The 22,440-nt window shown below is 40.7% G+C and overlaps 1 protein-coding gene across 1 annotated transcript; it reads left to right on the forward strand.

The window, feature by feature from the left end:
- Nucleotides 1–446: 446 nt before the first annotated feature.
- gjc2 (gap junction protein gamma 2) lies at nucleotides 447–1,706 on the forward strand (the record flags this gene model as incomplete). Its single annotated transcript, XM_081375205.1, has 1 exon — nucleotides 447–1,706. The coding sequence occupies one exon, from the start codon at nucleotides 447–449 to the stop codon at nucleotides 1,704–1,706; it is 1,260 nt and encodes a 419-aa protein (XP_081231331.1).
- Between the last annotated feature and the right edge of the window lie 20,734 nt (nucleotides 1,707–22,440).

Consider the following 22,440-nt stretch of genomic DNA (forward strand, 5'->3'; position numbering starts at 1 on the left):
TACACAAACACACACACACACACACACACACACACACACACACACACACACACACACACACACACACACACACACACACACAGACAGACATGCACATACTATTACTTTTTTTAGGTATATACATAAACACGCAATACAGCCAAATTACTCGACGTCATTTATTTTTGTGGAAAGCCAGTGCAGGCCTGAGCGGCGGTCATATTTTGTACCGCGATGCGGTACATCTAGTTTACTAACAATGAGACTTGGCCCTGCAAACATCATTGCCATTTTTTTGTTGCATTTTTGTTGTTGTTGAATGTTACCTTTAAGCAGCAACATTATGTCAAGGCAAATAAGCCTTTTTAGTGTCAAAATATTTAATTTTCCCAATATCTTTTCTTTGACTTACCTTCTTCATTTTTCTCCTATCTGCAGATCATAAGTAAAGAGTCTCTGTCACCAACATGAGTTGGAGCTTTCTCACTCGACTACTGGAGGAAATCCACAACCACTCCACGTTTGTGGGGAAAGTTTGGCTAACTGTCTTAATCATTTTCCGGATTGTTCTGACTGCAGTGGGAGGTGAATCAATCTACTCAGATGAGCAGACGAAGTTCACCTGCAACACTAAGCAACCTGGCTGTGACAATGTATGCTATGATTCCTTTGCCCCACTCTCACATGTCCGGTTCTGGGTGTTCCAGATAATCATGATATCCACCCCCTCTGTCATGTATCTGGGTTATGCCATTCATAAGATCGCCCGTACCTCGGAGGAGGAATGGCGTAAGAGCCAGATTTATCAAAAGAGGAGCCGCAATACTCAGTGGAGAAATGGACACCACCTAGAGGAGGTCTGTGGAAATGTAGATGATGATGAGGAGGATACAGAGCCAATGATCTATGAAGAAGACACTTTGGATGTGCAGGAGGTCAAACCAGAGACGGACAAGGGCAAAGGCCTAGATCCAATAAAGCATGATGGCCGCCGTAGGATAATGCAAGAAGGCTTGATGAGAATGTATGTGCTTCAGCTTTTATCCCGTGCCATCTTTGAGGTGGGATTCCTCACGGGTCAGTATCTCCTTTATGGCTTCCGTGTTAACCCTTCTTATGTCTGCAATAAGATCCCATGTCCGCATAGAGTAGACTGCTTTGTTTCACGACCCACTGAGAAGACCATCTTTTTACTCATCATGTATGTGGTGAGCTGTCTTTGTCTGCTGCTCAATGTTTGTGAGATGTTCCACTTGGGGATTGGTACCTTCCGTGACAGTCTTCGTAAACGTCGAAACCAGGGCCAACGACCTTCCTACGGCTACCCTTACTCCAGGAACATTTCTAGTTCTCCACCAGGGTACAACCTTGTGGTTAAATCTGACAAACCAGGTCGCATTCCCAACAGTATCATCTTACATGACCAGAACATGGCCAGAGTGGTTTCAGAACAGCATTGCACAAGTCCTGATGAGAATATTCCATCTGACCTTGCTACCTTGCACCACCATTTACGAGTAGCACAGGAACAACTTGACATGGCATTTCAGACATACAACACAAAAAACGCTCATCTTTCCAGAACTAGCAGCCCAGTATCTGGTGGCACAATGACTGAGCAGAACCGGGTTAATACAGCTCAGGAGAAACAGGGTGCACGACCTAAAGCAAGCACTGAGAGGGCAGGGACAATAGTAAAAAATGGAAAGACATCTGTGTGGATTTAATGGCAAACTCTTACCTGACTAGTTGAACCATTCTCCTCAGAAAACATTTTGTCCCAGCCAATGCAAACTAGAGTCAGAGAGGGCATGATTGAGCATGATGTCCCCAGGTTCAACAATAAACAAAAATGAAAAATAAATATTGTAGAAGGGTAGTATTCATTTCTAAAACTTTCTTAACACAATGCGTTAGTATTCCCCCTTTCAGAATAATTCTTAATGTGCTTTTATTTAATGCTATATATATTAAGTGTTACGCTTCTCTATATTCCAAAGCATGCACGTGTATTGACCATCTTGGAAATCTGTTAAACAATTTAGTCTTTAATGGATCATTGATTGAATTGAACTATATAAGAACAAACCCTATGTATCTACTCCATTTAAATAGTCCTCATAGCTATAAGACATGTTTTTCTTCTCTTTATGTTCTCCTATTGTTATTAGTCTCTGGCTCTGTTCCAAACCCAAGCGAGCTGCCCACCTAGCCCTAAGTTTTAAAGGGGTGGTTGATTGCTATTTCACTTTTTTCATTTTAAATACTGTGTAATGTTGCTGTTGGTGCATGAACAGTATCTGCAAAGTTGCTGCGCTGAAAGTTCAACATAAGCAGAGATATTGTCTTTTAAAAATCAGGAAGTTTAATGCCTACAAAAACGTCTCGAATGGGACTACAACGAGATACTTCCCGGGTTTTATACGTAACTAACCCATACATTTACATCAACCCTCCCTCCGGAACATGTTCTGCTGTCGAAGAGGAGGAGTTATAGTGGAGAGCTGTAGCCGTCAGGTCTTCTGTGTTCAGGCTTCCTACAGACGCTGTAGTTCGTCAACAATGGTTCAAATTTAAGTTTGATTATGTTCCTGACAATTACAATCGTAGTTTAGCTCTCTGTGCTGCGCATTTTACGGAAGACAGCTTCCAGAATCTACACGAGTTCAATGCCGGATTCAACAAGAAACTATTACTCCAACATGAAGCAGTTACAGCTTTAAAACCAGAGACAGCAGTTGTTGGGCCACAACCTGCAAGTAAGATTTAATCATTTTAAATGTATTTGCCTGTATAATTTAAGACGTAATGTTTTACTTTTATCAAGGATGTAAAAAAATCCCAGCGCTGGCTGTAGATGCGTACAAACATTTTGGACCCGAATTTGTAACTTATATGTACAAATTTTGTAAACGTATTTCCCATGTTTACTTTATGACGTAATTTTTTTATTTGATCAAGAACGCAAACCAATGCCAAAGCTGTTTGGTTATAGTAGCTAGTTAGTTCGATGTTATTTTGTGTGTATAAGAAACGTATACAAACTTCAAAAAATTATCGCAACAGCAAACTTCAGCTGCTGTTATCACATGTACACCTAAAGAAAACGACAAACTGAGTAAACTACCGGTAAGTTTTGTGAATAGTTAAACGGTTGTTCATTCTATCAATAAAACAATATCTTTAAAAAACGGTATTACTCAGTCATGTATTCAGTTATATTAAATGTTTAACCAGGGGGAAAGCGTATCTCAAAAGCTAACAAACAGCAGTAGCATTTTCAAGTAACAGCGTATGGGGATTCTTTGAGAAAATAATAATTAAAAAAAATTACCATTCAGAAACGTTTAGTAAGAGCCGTGTTTGCGGAGGTTCTGCTTGACTCTCTTCATCACCGCTCTCTGGGTCTGATTCTGGCTCAAACTGATGAGGCAATATTGACACCATTACATTTGACCGGGATCGGAGCACATGCAGCTGTCGCCCGTAAAGGTAATGGGCGTGAAGATTCCGGACGCAGTTTAGCCAATTACAACACACCGCGGCCGAACTAACCAATCTGAGCTCATTGCCTCTTTCTGAGGGAGTGTTTTCATAGACTCAGGAAGTCAACCGGTCGTTCAAATGACAGAGGAGGACGCGGCTTACAATAAAGGTGAAATTTATGAAAAATAAGGCGTTTTTTAACAAACGAAACACGAAGACATGTTATATTGCAGCCCATAAACACAATCAAGCAAAGAAAAAAGGCAGTAAACCACCCCTTTAAGGTATTTGCATGCTGGCGATGCCAAGGCTGTTCCAGTCAGTAAGCAACAAGATTATGCTCCTAAAATTCCTAATTTAACATCAGCATCACATTTATCCTTTGTGGATAAAGCAATCCCTGAATGCATTGTTATAAAAGTGTGATCAAATATGGTGGATGCAAGTTGCAAGAAACTCAACAATAAATATACTTGCTGTACATCATATAAAAATGTATTAATTAAAATGGTTATGTTATAAAAAAATGCACTTTCACACAACAAGTGTCTGTGCTATGTGTTTTTGGCCTTATTACAACATCTTTAAACGGATTAAAAAAAAATCTTATTTACACATCTTTGGCTTAGCAATATGTGTTTTACACCAAACTTGGTATCAATTGCGAGCGTCAATTTTCTTGTTGTTCTGATGAGTGATCTTTAACATTGTTGTTATGTGAAGTGGTTTCACATTGTATGGGATACTGCCTTAAAAGATAGCTGCCTTTTTAGACAAGGTTTTGGAACAGAGCCTTTAACTCAAAATGATGAGAGAATTTTAATTTTGGGGTGGAGTATCCGTTTAATTAATCTTAAAAAAGATTATGATGATTTCCAATTGTCTCAGTTTCTTCATTTTGAATAAACATGGAGATATTAATGTGCATTAATAGCTTCTGTATGCATTCATATTATGTGGAACTAAAATGATGCATTGAGATTTGCAATGATAAATAGTGCCATAAATAGTTGTCTTATGAAGGTATTTTAAATGTGCAGGTCACCCCAAAATTTACATTTGTTATTATTTATTGATCCTCATGTCATTTCAAAATTATATAACTTCTTTCCTCTGTAGAATAAAATTGAATTTCAGTGAATGAGGACAGAGGGTTCCATGCTACAAAAAGGAAGCTACAAAAAAGGATTCCATGCTACAAAACACACATTATACGTATTATGTAATCGTAAGACGTATAAGTGGTCCAAATTGTGTGCTATATTCCAAGTCTTCTGAAGCCAACTGTTAATTTAAATCATTATTCAATGAAAACCTTGAATAATCTTGAATAAAACCTTCTGAAGACTTGAAACACTTTTTCTGTATAAGCGACTGTTGTGAAGCTTAATGTGACCATTTATTGTAATTGCATGGACAAGAGCAGTCAGTACAAAAGCTGCTTCTTTTGTGTTTCATTGAAGAGGAAAAAGTCACACAGTTGTGGAACAACATGAGGGTGAGTAAGCAACAATTTTTAGTTTTGGGTGAACTATTCCTTTTGAATAAGATATATATTATAATTTTTTTATAATTAGCTGGTATTATTTGCATTGTTCTTGTTCCTTGTCAAACTGGAAGGTGTCATTAGATTATGCATCAAATAAAAATACATAAGCCTGAATTTCAGCATTAAGTTGGGCAGGTAAGAACATCTTCATCACTGCACACCTCATCAAGGACGTGCATAGCCATTCTGGGACTAGGGTGTCCAAAAAGGTGACTTAAAGCAGCATTACCTGTGTCTTGTCCAAGACCATTATGCATACAATTTATCTCAAGCTGTCTCGGGTAAAATATATCAACTTTACCTTTTTGGCAAATTGGTGAAAAATTCTTATTACGTATAATTTGATTCTTACGAAACACAAATTTTAGAAAAAAGAAACTATAAATGTCCACCCATAAACCTAACCTTTAGTGGGGTGTAAGCAGATTGTACAACAATGTACAAATGAGATTTGCACCAATTCACCAAAACATACAATAGTTTTGAATTGCCATGAGTGTTTTTTTTTTAGTTTTTTTTTTTAGCGCTTTTAACAATGTAGATTGTTTCAAAGCAGCTTGTTTTGGTAAGATTGTTTTGGCTTTATAGCGGTGTATAGTGTGTAGAGTGTAGTATACTGTTTTTTAAGGAACCATATCATGAAATAAGACAGTTGCAGCTGCTTTAACTTTCATGTTTAATAATTACCACATTTAATAATTCTTGAATAGAATTTTTGAAAGAAGTTTTGAAAGCTCTGAAATATTGTACATTATGGAAATGGATTTGAGTACTATGCAGTAGGTCTTCAAAATTTATTTTAGAATCACCGTTCCAAAATGTGCCTTTACCAATTACGATTGTACTGATGATTTGTTTGTGATTATTAAGAACAATAATAAATTTAGGATTCATTTATTAAGATTCTTTGCCTGTGAGAGTGTTCTGAATCACTGATAAATGTAATTTTTTTATAGTATATACTGTTCACAAAAACAATATTTCAGAGATATGCATTATTACTCAGAATTTAATGCTCTAGCTAAATATTTAAGGTCTTCTTGTGAAGAAGAGGAAATAATGCTCTGCAGAAAAGACAATATAATTTATGTAAATTCATCAGTAGCACAGATTCAATGACTGCAGTTGGAAAGAATGTACTGTATAAATATGAATAACTGGTACAGCATGTAGGGAGGGAAAACCGTAAAACCGTGACTTGTGGCTGTGCATATGCATGAGAAGACACATGTGAAGTGTCGCACAGGTGTCGCGCATCAGCAATCTCGCCACCGTCCTCACACCGTTCTCCAACGGCCCTCGGCCTCGTCCTGCTCGCCACATACCCCCATTGCCCCTCGCAGGCCGGGGGGTACCCATTAGACTGAGCTCTACTCCTCTCTCGATCTTCACTGTCGTCGCTCCTCCTTTTATGCTTCCACCCCTCCATGAGAGATACGAGACCGGTGTGTTGTGCAGGTGTCGCTCATCAGAAATCACGCCACCGGCTTTTGCGCCATTCTCCCACGGCCCTCAGCCTCGTCCTGCTCGCCACAATAAAAAGTCTAGAAGTAATATCCACTTTTACGCTTTGTTTATAACAGTTAAAATGCCAAATAAATGCATACTCCAAGAGCAAGTTTGATTATACTGTAACAAATGTGCAAGAATCATGATTCTGTTTTTCCTGCACACAAAACTCCAGAAGCCTTGTCATTATAAATTTTGGCAAAACTTTTAACGTTTAACCTGTAAATGTAACTCATAGCCCTGGAGCCGCTAGGTCTGTCTTGTGGCAACTTTTACGGCTCCCCCGAGAACTTTATAGCACCCTAGACGCACTCCAGGACAACGTTCTGCATTCCAAACCCCCTTTCTCTCTGCACCAAAGAGACCCAGGTGGCCAGGAGATCTCCACACACGCCACACACCCACACACGCACACACACACACACACACACACATTTACACACGCACGTCCTTTGTATGTAACTCAGACTTGTATCTGACCTTCCTGTATGCATGTTTGATTAGTTTTGTTTGATCATATAGTTATGATCTTCTAGTGTTTGGCTCCGAAATGTATTTTTGAAGAATGTTTCTCCAAGTGGAATCGCACCCCGTAACCCAATCTCATGGCAGGTCATAAAGTTTATGACCAGCAGGCTTCAGCAGCTCATCCAATTCCTCTGCAAGAGAGATAATGCAGAACGCAACGCGACCGACATTCCAACACACATTACCGCACACACATACACGAACTTTGAACATTAAACTTAGAATATAAGCGGGTCATATTTCATATACTCCAGTGTGTTTCCCAGTTTATATTCACTTTGTGTATGACGTTTGTTTGAAGGAACAAACTTTTAAAAGCCTATAATACGCATATCTTATGTAACTGTGCATTCCTATGATCTTCATGTGACGTGTTTGATATCTCTGTAATTCTCTCAATCTAATGAAGTCGAATTCCGATAGCAGAATGCAGTAATGTACATTTCATATTTCTGGAGCCGAAAGGCTTAAGTAAAACACCACTGTAACTTGAGCCAGAAGGCTGTTCCAAACAAACAAAGGAATCTTCCCGCTCGAAAATCTCGACAGATGATTTGCCCTTCCCGTAAAAAGGGGCGGGGACGGGATTCCCTCAAAAGACGGAACTTTCCCGTTTCTCTCTCCCTTCTCCCGCTCTTCTCCCGCTCTTCTCCCTCCTTCGGAAAACTTTGGAAACCCAAGTCCGGACCGGCTTCGGCCTGCTTCTCTTCTCTTTTATTTCTTTTCTATATGTAACCCCCAGGGGGCGCTCACACCGAAATTTGTAAAGATAAACTAGAAACCCCAAAAACCCACGCTCCCTTCTTAGATATTGAGGCAGGTGGTATCCAATGAAGGAAAGGACATGGGACTGATGTACTCAATTATAAATTTATTAAACAATCAATATAATACTTGGCAGTAAAAATAGACAAATATTCCCTCCAGGTAACAGTAAGCAACTTTACAATAAATAGATCACAGTGAGTTAAAGCATCATAGTGCATGGATACAAGATATAAAGTCTAACAATATCAAATCTACAGTGCATAAAGTCTACTAAATAAGTACTGCTCACAAAACACTCAAACACTGCAAGAAATACTCCAAACCAATACTACCATACAGACACACACAACACAGCATTTCACACTTCACTAGTGAACATTACATTACAAAATGGATACTGTTTCCAAGTGGAATATTGCACAATGCCCATAGGCCGAATGTTAGAATGGCTTAAGCCCAACTAGATCCAAGTCATCACTGGTAGTAGCCGCTCCTCAGGACGCACACATAAAAATACAAAATAAAACAATGATTAAGCTCAGGAAAAACAGTGGCTAGTGACCGACGTGGGCAATCCTCCTATAAATCACAAGTAAAGATGGTTTATGATGCTATAACAATTTAAAATAACTGGTTAGAAAATTAAGACAAAAAGCTGGATAAAACTTGCATTTTTCTTTGCATCAAAGTCATATGCCCCATAGCAATTTAATTAAACGATGTGGATGACTGAAAGCTGTGCACACTCTCTATTGTTGCTTCTATTCATACATATTAACAAAACAGGAAACAATCAGCGCTAACAATTATACATTTTATCTAAAAGGAAAAAAAAAGGTCAGTGTTACTTACGTTGCTGCAACACCTGCGTAAGATCACTACGCTAGTTCTGTAAGCTCTTTACTGCTGGTACCATTTACTGGACACCATAAACACAGACCCCAGACCGAGCTACAAAACAAACAAACAATGAGCTGTGGTAAGCGGCTCAATGACTTTAATATCACGCAACGAACTGGCGTGAACTTCCACAAAGACTTGCGCCACTTACGTTGAGCGCAACACCTGTGTAAGATCACTCCTTACTATGATGACAGCAAGTTTCTGTACGTGCTCTACTGCTGGTACCATTTACTGGACATCGTAAATGCAGACACCAGCCCGAGCTACAAAACAAACAAAGAGCTGTGTTAAGCGGCTCAATGAATTAAATATCAACAACAAACCGGCATGAACTTCCAGCAAGACTTGCGTTACTTACATTGCTGCAACACCTGCGTCCAATCACTTGCTATTGTGAAGGCAAGTCTCTATAAGATAGTCACTGCTGGTTCCATTTACTGAACACCATAAAAGCAGCTGTCAGACCGAGCTCCTCCCGTTTGCACAACTGATACACAATAAGACTCACCCTTCAACTCACACCGCATGTTTTTCCTGTTCATATCTCCCCACATTTAAAGGGACACGTCACTTACGCCACCTGATCCCAATAATCAGCAAACCTTAAAGGTACACTTCCCAAACTCACCACCTGACCCACTACATATAGTCTAGTTTCGTTTTCCTATTCGCCTCTGTTCATTCACAAGCTGAATGAACTTAGCCTGAATTACTTCTTTGGTAACTTCACGTTCGGTGAACCTTTGAAACTTTGCGCGAGTCTGCTCGAGAGAACACGCCCAGCTCCGGATAGACGACACATGTGCCTTCTTTCCTCACCTCAGCAATACAAAGAGAACCATATGCAAGTATTGATTATTGATTTGATTGGATTGATGTGATTTCTAGGGCTGTAGTCAACCAAAGAAATGCTTAGTCGGCCAAAGTCATGTCCTGCGCAACGATTAGTCGACTTAAAAAAAAAAAAAGATGCGATGTTTTGCATTTTGATTGAACATTTATTAAACAATTGTCATAGAGCATTTATAAAACAACAACGAAAAAAATCAATAATACATGAAACTATAATAATAATACAATTCTTTGAAAATTAAGTGATTTTTTTAACTGCAAAGTGAGGAGCTCTGTCCTAGGTCTATAGTGACAGTTACAATCGCGCACCTGACCACACCACACGCTACAAAAAATATAACTGCTAAAACTGCCAAATAATGAAATATCCTAACAAAAGCTCTCGTTTATACAGGCTGTAACTTATATTCTTCTTTACTTTCAAAGCTATGGGTTCACTTTTGTCCAGCCGATCTAGGCGTTTTAAAACAAACACACAAAAAAAACAAATAGCCTAAAAAACAATCCTAATAATAGGCTGTATAGAAGGAAGGCCTATAGGTTTATTTTCGTTTTGTTTTGTAATAAAAAAGAAGCAAATAGGGCCTACGGTATAACAGACAATATAATCGGGCGCCCGCGCGGTCACATTGCACGTTAACTGGAGCGCATCTCATCCTAACTTAACGAAACTAAGTGTATGCCTCACACAGACATGAGAAATACATCAAATACACAAAGCTTGAAATGTCTTTAAACTAAATAATTCAAAATGAAAAAAGAAATAGGCTACTCTCTGATTATGATCCATTATGTGCATTTCTCTCTGTAGGCTCGTTCACTACGGAGATGGCGATCGTCAACTTCATATTTGCCGCCGACACTGTCAGAAAACACCAGTTTATTAATAAAAATCAATGCACTCGTCACCGGATTTACAAATGCACATCTTGCTTGTTGCACGCACACATATTATGTCGAAATAACGAGATATTATGTTGAAATAACATTTGTAACAACATTGGCTATCGAATCATTCGTCGTTGGTTTGAATTAACAAATTCAAATACTCTGTGTTGCTAAAAACATTTCTTCCTGAATACAAAAGCTGGTGCACTTTGAACTCGCGAGTGCAAATCAGGCTTTGGCTCCAGCTAGTCGGCCAATTGACTTTTACGACACTAATTTCACCTCAGAGACATTCCGAACCCCCCCTTTCCCCTCTCTGGACCACAGAGAGATAACGAAACTTGAAACTTTCTACACACACACAAACACACACAAACATCCCTTTGTGTTTAAATTAGGATAGAATATACTTTAATTTATGTACAATTACATTAGGCATGTGTGATTTAGTTTGGCTTTATAATAGAGGTGTGGTTTTGAAATGTATTCTTTAATCAATAGTGTTTTAGTTAGAGAATGTTCAACAATATTCTCTGGCAATTGCCTTCCCCCCACTTTGCTGTTTTATTGCCTAAAGGAATGTCCAGCAACAAAGATTTTAGGAGTGGAGCAGTGTTAATCTTTAACCCTACTTAAATCCTACATTTTCTATATGTATAACCATTGAAGAAATATGTAAACCTGAATGTAATTTCTCTTTTCCACGATTGTTCTTCTCTGTGATGGGTTGTTGTATTCTTGTAAACCTTAAAGGAATAATGTTTCAGATGTGCACCCTGTTGCAATCATAGATATGCCATGTGGATCTTTTTAAAAAGTCTAATTTTCATTCCCACTTGTAAATGCACATCACATTTTAGGTTAGTCTTATTCCCAGTTTGTTAATCGAACTTTTAATACTTATCTTACAGAGTAAGAAGGTACTTCTAGGCCGTAGCTTTTAAACATACCAAATTTGGTCTTGAATTAAACCTCCATATACCCGTAGGAAAGATATGGATACCAAATTATGATAAAATGCATTTTACTGCAGTTATAATTGTTTAACGTAGAAATGGCATGATCCTAAGACTGCCATAAAACATGCAAATCAAACTCATAGTGAGACAAAGAACTTTTCTCCCGCCTGGAATTTCGCATTCCAATTGGCTCAAGCCCCAGGGAGGAGTGAAATTCCTGTGCCCTAGAAAAGCGGTTACACTCCGCGTTCCGTTGAGTTGAGTCCGGTATTTTCTTTCGTCTTGTTTGTTCCTGCTTGTTCGAACCCTCCTCATCAGGGAGACCATCAATGGCTCCCGTTTAGGGGGCTTTATATTTTATTTTCTTTAAGTCTTTTAGTTTTGTTTCGTCTTCGAACTTCAGCCGACAACTTCAACTCAAAGTGAACCTTTAAACTGCGCGCCCCGAAGATACGAGGAAACACGCCCCGCTCTTAAAGGAGCTCTTCTTCAGCAAATACAAAGAGAACCATGTGCATGCAAGTATCGATTATTGAATTGAACTTACAATGTGATTTCTTTGTTGTCTCTTACGGGTTACTGTCTGTGATTTTTGCCATGCTGAGATCATCTCGGTGATCTCTCTCGTCCTGAAACTTTAGTTTCACTTTCTCCCTTCCTCTCCCTCTCTCATCTGTTATCCGTTTAGTCTTGTATTTTGTTTACGTGTCCTGTACATACATTTACTCGTGTAAATTGTAGAACTTGTATTCCTTAGTTCGATGTAGTATTAGTCCAATTATTAAATTCCATATGCCCTTGACTGACTCTGATTTAATTGCCCATGTTACTTAGTCCCTGAAATGTTCGATCTTAGCTATATGCTTTACCTTGGTAGGCTACGATTTAAGTAACCTAATTTTAGTCTACAAACACCGAGAGTGTCTTTTCAAGGCCTGGAAAAGATACTCTTTCTCGTGTTTGTAAGAAGGATCATTTTCCTTGAGAGTTAATTTAATCTTACGTACAATCTGTTCGCTGGACAAACAGATTGTTTGATAACTAAATTAATTCCATTAAAGTTATCCCATAACTTCGAGCTGAAATAAGAACAATTGATGTATTAATGACGAACCATAACCCGTTATGGTAATCGTTCATATATCAATCTAGTTCAGCTGCGATAAATTAATGTAACTGTAACATACAAAATATTAATCATATTCATGATTAATTATTAAAATTCCCTATAGATCATTTGAGCTAATATTAATATTAATGTACGACCCATTGTTTTTACACATTATTATTAATAATAGCCTACATCTTTTAAAATATTTGATTGAATGCTGAATGTTGCGCTTGTTCAATTTAATAATAATTTAAACAATTTAATAACTCCGCTTTGCGTCGTGACCGCGTTACCACCTCCTCGGGTGTGCATTATTTTTCTAATAATTCAACGGCCTGTCGTCAATTATTCCTTACTTGTTCCGTTACCTCCAACTCTCGTTTTGAGTCGCCGGATCCACCCTTCCTTTGCGCTCTGGGACCTCCCACTTTACAAATTAATAGGCCGGGAGCCATGTCCACTCCTCAGGATGTTTTTGCTACCTTTTTTTCACTATTATTTCCTATTATCTTATACCTTGGGCCATCACAAGTTGATAATGACCACCCCCAACTCGGGCCCGTTTGGTCTCAGGGGCCAAAAAACACCCTTTTTGGGAAAAGCTTTTGGCAGTATGATGTAATTGTGAATATTAAGGTACTGCAGCTACATAAATGGTCATATAACCCTAAAATGGTGTATCCTGACACATAGGGGAAACTAGCAGAAAAAGATTCTGGGGATTGCTGCCTTTTTGCTGTCAAATATCACCCTCAACATACCCCAAAAGACAAAAAAATTTCTGTCCGCCTGACACATTGTCATCAAATGTGATCATTTTCAAGCATTTTATTATACATATCACTGCCTCAAATGTACATGAAAAACTTCCCAAGTTTATAAGCTTCAATTTAAGTCCAAGATGACCTTTCTATCTAGAGGATTATTGCTGGTATAACCAAAGTTTTCCACTGTACCTCAAATCGGAGAAAACAGAACTTTCAAGCATTACCATTCCATATGGGTTCCATAAGTCCACAAAGTCCTCGCCACATAAGGAATAAAGATGACTCTAGTGTGCAGTCTGTTATCAAAAAGCCAACCTTCAATAGAGTAAACGTTAGTAACCTTCTTTACAGGTAAACATTCTTTACAGCCAAACGGTGAAACTAAAATACAGCTGAAACATAAAATAGAAAACAGTTATTTGGTTTTTAGTTCTTTTTGCTGCTTATCCATGCTGTACTTCGACTACTGGTCATGTTAGTGTATTGTATTAGTGTAGAATATAAACTCTCAATCATCATGTTCCTCCTCTTCCTCTTCTTCATCTATATTCGTATGGATTTCATCAGTCAAATCATCTTCATCTGTTTCATGCTCTCCATGATGGTGACCTCAAACGAAAACATTTTCAATAAGACATCAACATCTAAACCTCTGTTAATTCTCAATAAAAACTTCTGTAGACGTGTGACAGAAAATAAAGTCAGTCTGGTTAGTTATATAGTAATATTTATATTCTACACTAATACAATACACTAACATGACCAGTCCTCGAAGTACAGCATGGATAAGCAGCAAAAAGTTCTAAGAACCAAATAAATGTTTTCTATTTTACATTTGAGCTGTATTTTAGTTCCCTTATCGGTCGGTCACTCTCTACATACGTCGTGACCGACTGAGAGTAACCTCGCTAGAGAGGCCAATCTACTTCAAGTGAAACTAAAACGAGCCAATACACATTGGCATGCAATCATTTGCATTAGTTGTTCAGCCCCGCAGGGCGGGAATATAATGAGCAGAAGGTGCGATTGCATTTCAGTTTTTTGCTTCGGAGCCAAGCACTTCAATGTGTTCTACATATCTTCAAGGAGATTGTGAAACTGAGCAAGCTTCTTCTTCTTCGGACCTCTCCACACTGGTGCGGGTGACACAGCACAGCAGCGCGAGCGGTCTTTTTTTCTCTCTCTTTCTTTTCTTTTTGTTTTTGTTTTGACTTGAGCAAACAAAAGCTGTTCTCACAGCTGGTAAGTTGCGCTTGAGAGCACTCAAAGGCCGTTTTCACAGCTCGTAAGACCATCGAGGAGAGAGAGCACACAAACAGTTGCACATTCCTGTCTGTGTTCGCAGTGACCGCTCCCCTGCGTGCTTCAGCACTAACGAGAGCAGTCCCTAAAAGAGCTTACACCGATAGAACTCGTCTTTATAAAGATGACATTCTATCTGTGTGTTTCTGTGAATGCGGTCGTTACCTGGGATCGTGGGATGGCACCTTTTACTGCGAGAAACCGTTCCGATGGCTCCTCCTCCCTAACCACTCTTGATGGCGGGGCGGCCAAGGGATACACGCGTATCTCGCCAGTGGAGCGGGCCGTTGCTATGCAGCTGTGCCCTTACTCCACTTGGCGCGGAGAACTGTGTCTCCCTTCCCGGGCCTGTAAGTACTCGTCGGACCTAACCGGCAAAGCCATGGCGTTGCTGCAGGTCCATCAGGCCAAGGCACTGAAGGAACTGCACGAGGGTGGTCACAACCCACAAGTTCTTGAGGAACTTCGTGCCCCCCTGCTAGTCCAGGCCCCCCCAAGCAGGGCGGTAAAGCCAAGAGCAAGCGGCCCTAGGACGGGCGACCCGGAGATGGATCGGGCCATCCACTCCACTACAGTGAGAGCAGCCAATGCCCATGTCTTGTGAGTGGAGATCACAGTCCTACTGGTGAAGGATGCGATAGAGCTGGTCCCTCCAGCCAATATGAGGTCAGGGCACTACAGTCCCTACTTCATTGTACCCAAGAAAGGTGGTGGATTAAAAATGCTCACGCAGAAACACATTTTCAAATGCATCCGTCCCCAAGATTGGTTTGCAGCGATCGACCTGAAGGACGCGCACTTTCATGTCTTGATTCTTCCTCGACACAGGCCATTTCTGTGCTTTGCGTTGGAGGGTCGAGCATATCAGTACAAGGTCCTGCCCTTCGGGCTGTCCCTGTCTCCCCGTGTCTTCACGAAAGTCACGGAGGGGGCCCTTGTTCCCATGAGAGAACAGGGAGTGCGCATCCTCAATTATTTCGGTGACTGGCTCATATTAGCACACTCTCGAGATCAGTTATGTGAACACAGGGAACTCGCGCTCAGGCACCTCAGCCAGTTGGGTCTTCCGGTCAACTGGGAGAAGAGCAAACTCGCCCCCATGAGGAGGATCTCTTTTCTTGGTATGGAGTTTAATTCGGTCGCACAGACAGCGTGCCTCACAGAGCAACGCGCTCAGTTGGTGCTGAACTGCTTGAACACCTTCAAAGGCAGGACGGTGGTCCCACTGGAATTCTTTCAGAGGCTCCTGGGGTATATGGCAGCGGCAGCAGCGGTAACTCTATTGGGTTGCTCCATATGAGACCGCTTCAGCACTGGCTTCATGGCTGAGTCCCGAGATGGACGTGGCATCACGGCACTCACCGGGTGACAATCACACCAGCATGCCGCCAGACCTTCAGCCCGTGGTCAGACTCCTGCGGGCAGGAGTCCCCTTGGAACAGGTGTCCAGGCATGCTGTGTAAGGTGTGTGGACGGGCCCTCAACTGCATTGGCACATCAACTGCCTCGAGTTGCTAGCAGTACAACTCGCTCTGAGCCGCTTAAAGAGGCCGCTACAGGGCAGAGACGTGCTGGTCTATATGGACAACACTGCAACCATTGCGTACATCAACCGACAAGGTGTTCTACACTCTCGTCGCATGTCGCAACTCGCCCGCTATCTCCTCCTCTGGAGTCAGAAGCATCTGAGGTGCTCAACCGTGTGGCCGACGAGCTATCATGAGCTGTGCTCCCGGGAGAATGGCGGTTCCACACCCAGGCAGTTCAGCTGATCTGGAGAGAGTTCGGGGAGGCTCAGGTAGACCTGTTTGCCTCCTCAGAGACCTCCCACTGCCAGCTGTTTTACTCCCTGACTGAGGGAACACTCAGCACGGATGCACTGGCACACAGCTGGCCCCGGGGCCTCCGCAAATATGCGTTCCCCCCAGTGAACCTACTTGCACAGACCCTGTGCAAAGTCAGGGAGGACGAGGAGCAGGTCCTTCTGGTGGCCCCCTATTGGCCCACCCAGTCCTGGTTCCCAGAACTCATGCTCCTCGTGACAGTCCCTCCCTGGCCTATTTCTCAGAGGAAGGACCTTCTGACTCAGAGACGGGGCACCCTATGGCACCCGCGTCCAGACCTCTGGAAACTCCATCTCTGGTTCTAGGTGACTTACCCCCAGAGGTACTTAACACCATCACTTCTGCATGGGCGCCGTCCACGAGACGTGTGCCTTGAAGTGGAACCTGTTCGTCGAGTGGTTTTCTTCTCACCGAGAGGACCCCCGAAGATGTTCGATAGGGTCCTTGCTTTCCTTCTTGCAGCAAGGGTTGGAAAGCTGTCTCCCTCCACCCTCAAAGTACATGCTGCCGCTATTTCAGATTATTACGACCACATAGATGGCAAATCAGTTGGAAAGCACGACCTGGTCGCCAGGTTCCTTAGGGGGACGAGACGATTAAACCCTCCTCGTCTCCCCTCCATACCCTCTTGGGACCTTGCCCTGGTGCTTCAAGCTCTTCAGGATGCTCCCTTTGAGCCCTTGCAGTCAGCAGACATAAAGCTTCTCTCTTTGAAGACTTTGCTGCTGATTGCACTGGCCTCTATCAAGAGGGTAGGGGGCCTGCAAGCATTTTCGGTTGACGAATCGTGCCTAGAGTTCGGGCCTGGTGACAACCATGTTGTACTGAGACCCCGACCTGGCTATGTGCCCAAGGTTCCTACCACTCCCTTCAGAGATCAGGTGTTAGGCTGGGTTCCATATGTGTGACCCTACGGGGATTCCATATGTGTATGCTCCTAATCAAAGCCCCGTGTCTTTCCCTTGGGCTAAGTTACCCAATATTCAAATGCAGTACCTTCAGGCTAGTCCATATGTATTTGTACTTCCATAGAAAGGGCACGCTTTCCCAGTGTTATCCAATAATCTCACTGTATGGGTTATCACGGAACAACAGTGACAGATATGCTGTGTAAGCCCTCTTCCTATCGTCCTTCCAGGTAAGAAGGGGTACAGGCTTACACCGGGCACTGGATGGGGTGCAGCAGCTGTGGCGCTTTGGTAGGGATTCCTATCAGTCGTTTACGACATACGTCGAAAGTGACCAACCGATAAGGGAACGTCTCGGTTACATATGGTAACCCTTGTTCACTGAGGGAGGGAACGGAGACGTACATCCCATCGTCACATCTGCTGCTGCCGCCCACCGGGGCGGCCAGCTTACCGGGCTTGGCTCCTCAGCAAAAAAGGAACTCACCTCGCACCTTCTGCTCATTATATACCTGCGCTGCGAAGCTGAACAGCTGATGCAAATGACTGCATGCCAATGTGTTTTGGCTTGTTTTAGTTTTACTCGAAGTAGATTGGCCTCTCTAGCGAGATTCCTATCAGTCGGTCACGACGTTCGTCTCCTTTCCCTCCCTCAGGGAACGAGGGTTACCATATGTAACCGAGATGTTTCGCCATTGGCTGTAAAGAATGTTTACCTGTACAGAAGGTTACTAACGTTTACTCTATTGAAGGTTGGCTTTTTGATAACAGACTGCACACTAGGGTCATCTTTATTCCTTGTGTTGCGAGGACTTTGTGGACTTTAATAAATCTCACATTTGGTTAATTGATTTTGTGTGAATGTACCCTATGTTGCACCCTGACCCCAGTCCACCTAGGGCAGGGCTATTCAATTCAATCATCTCCATCTGGCCCAAAGGCACCCCAGCCTCCCTCCACCTCTTCTCCTGGCGGTGTGGCTACATTTGGTTAGATATGCGAGTGGCCGTAGTGGCGCATGCAGCTGTACGTCTATACGCACTGTGCGTACCATGAGTGCTCCGACTAACCTGAGAAACGTTTTCAGTCAGAATATTTCAGCAGTTATTTTGTGTGTCCCGTATTTCTGTCGACTGAACCAGCGATACCAATCATTTGTGAATGGTGCGAATCTTTTGTTCGATCTTTGGTTCAATTATTTCCTTTCGATGAATTGGCCAGATGCGCTTGCATAATGGTCTGAAACGATTCAGATTCGTTCGGACCGCTCTGTCACTGAATCATCTGAAGCTGTTTCTCAGTCAGTAACAACAAATATAGAACAAATAGCACTGTTTTCAGTTTAGTTTCAGTTCAACTCGCAGTTTAGTTTACATTGAACTGCGCAGCACCGCCCAGTGGATAACGGAACGCAAGCTTAAAGGAGTTGTGTTTACTCCCGGTTCTGGACACTATTATTAAACAGCATTGCGACATCCAGTGAGAAGTTGTTCAAATCGACACACCTCTGTTGCAGACCACAAATCACTTGATGATTTAACTAGTTTTAAATCAGATGAAGCAGCCTCAACATTCCCAACACGACTGATGAGGTAAACAGCAGAAACATTGTGCCATGAACTAAGTTAGAAGACTTTAAATCCCCTAATCACCAGGTTTACAAACATTTACCATGAATGTACTGTAGTAATTTACTATGGTTTGGGCAGAAATGTGGAATATTTATACTGAATACTATCTTATAGTCATTTATATTGCAGTAGATTAATTAGGTGGGTAGAGGAATATACAATTCATTTTGTGTATAGTTTTTACCTGTGTTTAGGAATTTTGTTACACAGTGGTAGTGAGTGAGTAGCCATACATGGTTTTACCTGTTTTTATCAAGTCTCACTGTCAGAATATTTTCATTTAAGCCTATAATAATTATAAATAAAATAATTCTTACCAATAGCTATGATCTTGTATACTTCATATTTTTGTACATAGCTGTCAATAAGTTATTTATTAAAGACTCATAAATCTGCATACTGTTGGGTACCACATTTCCAAGTAAATACAATACTTTTTTAGGTTTATTTTAGCTTATTTATTGATACTGTTATGTTTCAATAAGTAATAAATAATGTTTCAATAAATAAGCTAAAACCACCGGCCCTCCTCAACATTACTCACTTTTCATGCAATTCACTTCATATAGTATAGCAGTACATAAGTCAAGTCTCAAATCTTGTTTAAGACATGCAAAAAATATGCTTAATCCAATATGGAATGGTAATGCTTGAAAGTTCTGTTTTCTCCGATTTGAGGTACAGTGGAGAACTTTGGTTGTACCAGCTATAATCCTCTAGATAGAAAGGTCATCTTGGACTTAAATTGAAGCTTATAAACTTTGGAAGTTTTTCATGTACATTTGAGGCAGTGATATGTATAATAAAATGCTTGAAAATGATCACATTTGATGACAATGTGTCAGGTGGACAGACATTTTTTTGTCTTTTGGGGTATGTTGAGGGTGATCCCCAGAATCTTTTTCTGCTAGTTTCCCCTAGGATACACCATGCAAATTTTAGGGTTATATGACCATTTATGTAGCTGCAGTACCTTAATATTCACAATTACATCATTCCGCCAAAAGCTTTTCCCAAAAAAGGTGTTTTTTGGCCCCTGAGACCAAACGGGGCCGAGTTGGGGGTGGTCATTATCAACTTGTGATGGCCCAAGGTATAAGATAATAGGAAATAATAGTGAAAAAAAAAGGTAGCAAAAAACATCCTGAGGAGTGGACCTGGCTCCCGGCCTATAAGCACTGGTTCTAACTGAATGAGCAAAACTACCTATATTCCTTACTGAGCGCGAAGCAGCAGTGCAGCCAGCCACAGGTGCGGTTCCCGAGTGTTCCACGTGGTGCGCTAAACTGTGGCGCTGTTACAAAATAGCATATAAATTAAAGCATTTAAAGTTGGGGATAAAACATAGGCTAATTATATTTAGAATACATTAATATATAACTGCTTATAAAGGAATAAATATCAAGGAGTAAATCAATGGAAATTTCTTTATTGGTGAAAAAAAAAATAAAAAAATTATGCAACTGGTCGACCAATGAGAATGTCAGTCGACCAAGACGGCATCGACCGATTAGCCGACTAAACGACTAAAGTTGACAGTCCTAGTGATTTCTTGTTGTCTCTCTCAAAGGTTACTGTCTGTGATTTTTGCCTAACTGTAATCTTTCTCTGATCGCACATGTTGCTTTCACTTTCGCTCGCTCATCCTCTCCATCTCTCTCATTTTCCGATCTCTCTCTCTCTCTCATTTTCGTTATTCGTTTAGTCTTGTATTTGTTTACGTGTTCTGTATATACATACATATATTCTGTGTGAATTGTAGTTCGATGTATTCCTTAGTTTGCAATTATTAAAACCAATATATCCTTGATTGCTTCTGTTTAAAATGCTCACATTACGAAGTCAAGGATTTGTTGATCCTAGCTATACAAAGCTTTACGATTTGGTACTTTTCAGTAACCTAAATTCTTTAAGGACAGGATAATAGTTTCATGGCCAGAAACTATTCTTCCTGAAATTATAAGAAGTGATAACTTTATTGAGAAATTGTTAAGTTAATCTTACGGCTGTTTTGCTGGACAAACAACCGTTTGATAATTACATTAATTTCAATTAAGGGTTATCTCATAGAATCGATCTGAAATAAGATTATTGATATATGAATGAGGAATTATAATTCGTTGTGATTGATTATTCATATATAGCCTACAATCGATCTACTTTCAACTTCGACAATGTAATGTAACTGTAATATGCAATAAATTAATCATATTCATGATTAATTATTAAAATTCCCTATAGATCATTTGAGCTTATGTTAATGTGCTACCCAGTGCGGTTACAATACCATCTGGATGCTCAAAATTTATCGGGTGAATGCATGTTTTAAACAGCTTATTGTACATGTAAGTTAATCGCCGTTCTAAACTAATGCGCTTGTAATGCATTGTAAAGCACACACATACAGACAGTAGCTCGCACATCACATCAAGCCCTGACTATAACCCACATCTTTACCATTAGTACTAGAGAGACACTTCCAGGTAAGATTAATTCACACGCAATCGCTCTCTCACTATTGCATTCATATTTATGTAATCTTTACTGTGCTACTTTATCTGTGTCTTATTTAGAATGAGCAGATATCTGAGAAATATAATGACCCAAAGACAAAAGAACTGATAAAAATAAGCTGTAATGTAGGAGCAATAGCCTTGTGGGCAGCACTGTGTCATATGCAGGGCTCTCAAGTGTCACGCATTGAGTGTGACAGTCACTCATTTCAGTCTTTTGTCACGCACTCCCGCCACACATTGTATTTCTCACGCAGAAAAACTATTTATAATATATTTAATATGCTGCAGCGCACAAAATTTCTCTGGCCGTGCCGCTCTCACTGTGGAACCGGCAAGAATCAAGCACGTCTTATCAGCCAATCAAAAAAAGAAAGGGGCTACACAATAGCCAATCAGAAAATAGCACTATTGTATCTGGGTAAGATTTAACGCAACAACCAATGAAAAAAAAAAGCATATGCTGGAACTGTTCACATGATTCTGCGACAACGTCTTCCGAAAATTTCGTTCACCCACAGACTGGAAACCACTCCGAGCTCCGAGCATTACTGAGCACAGAGTAAGTCATGATCTCCTGTTTTAATGTTACAACAAATTCACAACTTCTTTGACACAAACAGTGACAACTTAACTGCTGTTAGAGAATGTTTCCCAGCTCATCAGTTTTTCATGAGTGTCTGTAACTTAGCCTACAGTTTTAAAGCCTGTTCACTGACAACACCTGCTCAGAACAAGTAGTCTAGGCCTAGTCATATTTTCGTTATCACACAATGACTGACATATTGTCATATTATAAACATCTCTCTCTCCAGAATAGGCTTAATAATTTTATTAGCACTAAATAAATTCAAGTGTATTGCATAGTCGATGTTATAGGTCACTTTTAAAATCATGTCATATTTTATAATTATATACAGGCCATGGATGCATTAATCATTGC

This window comes from Scardinius erythrophthalmus (assembly GCF_964197995.2).
Source record: "Scardinius erythrophthalmus genome assembly, chromosome: 9".
NCBI classification, from domain to species: domain Eukaryota; kingdom Metazoa; phylum Chordata; class Actinopteri; order Cypriniformes; family Leuciscidae; genus Scardinius; species Scardinius erythrophthalmus.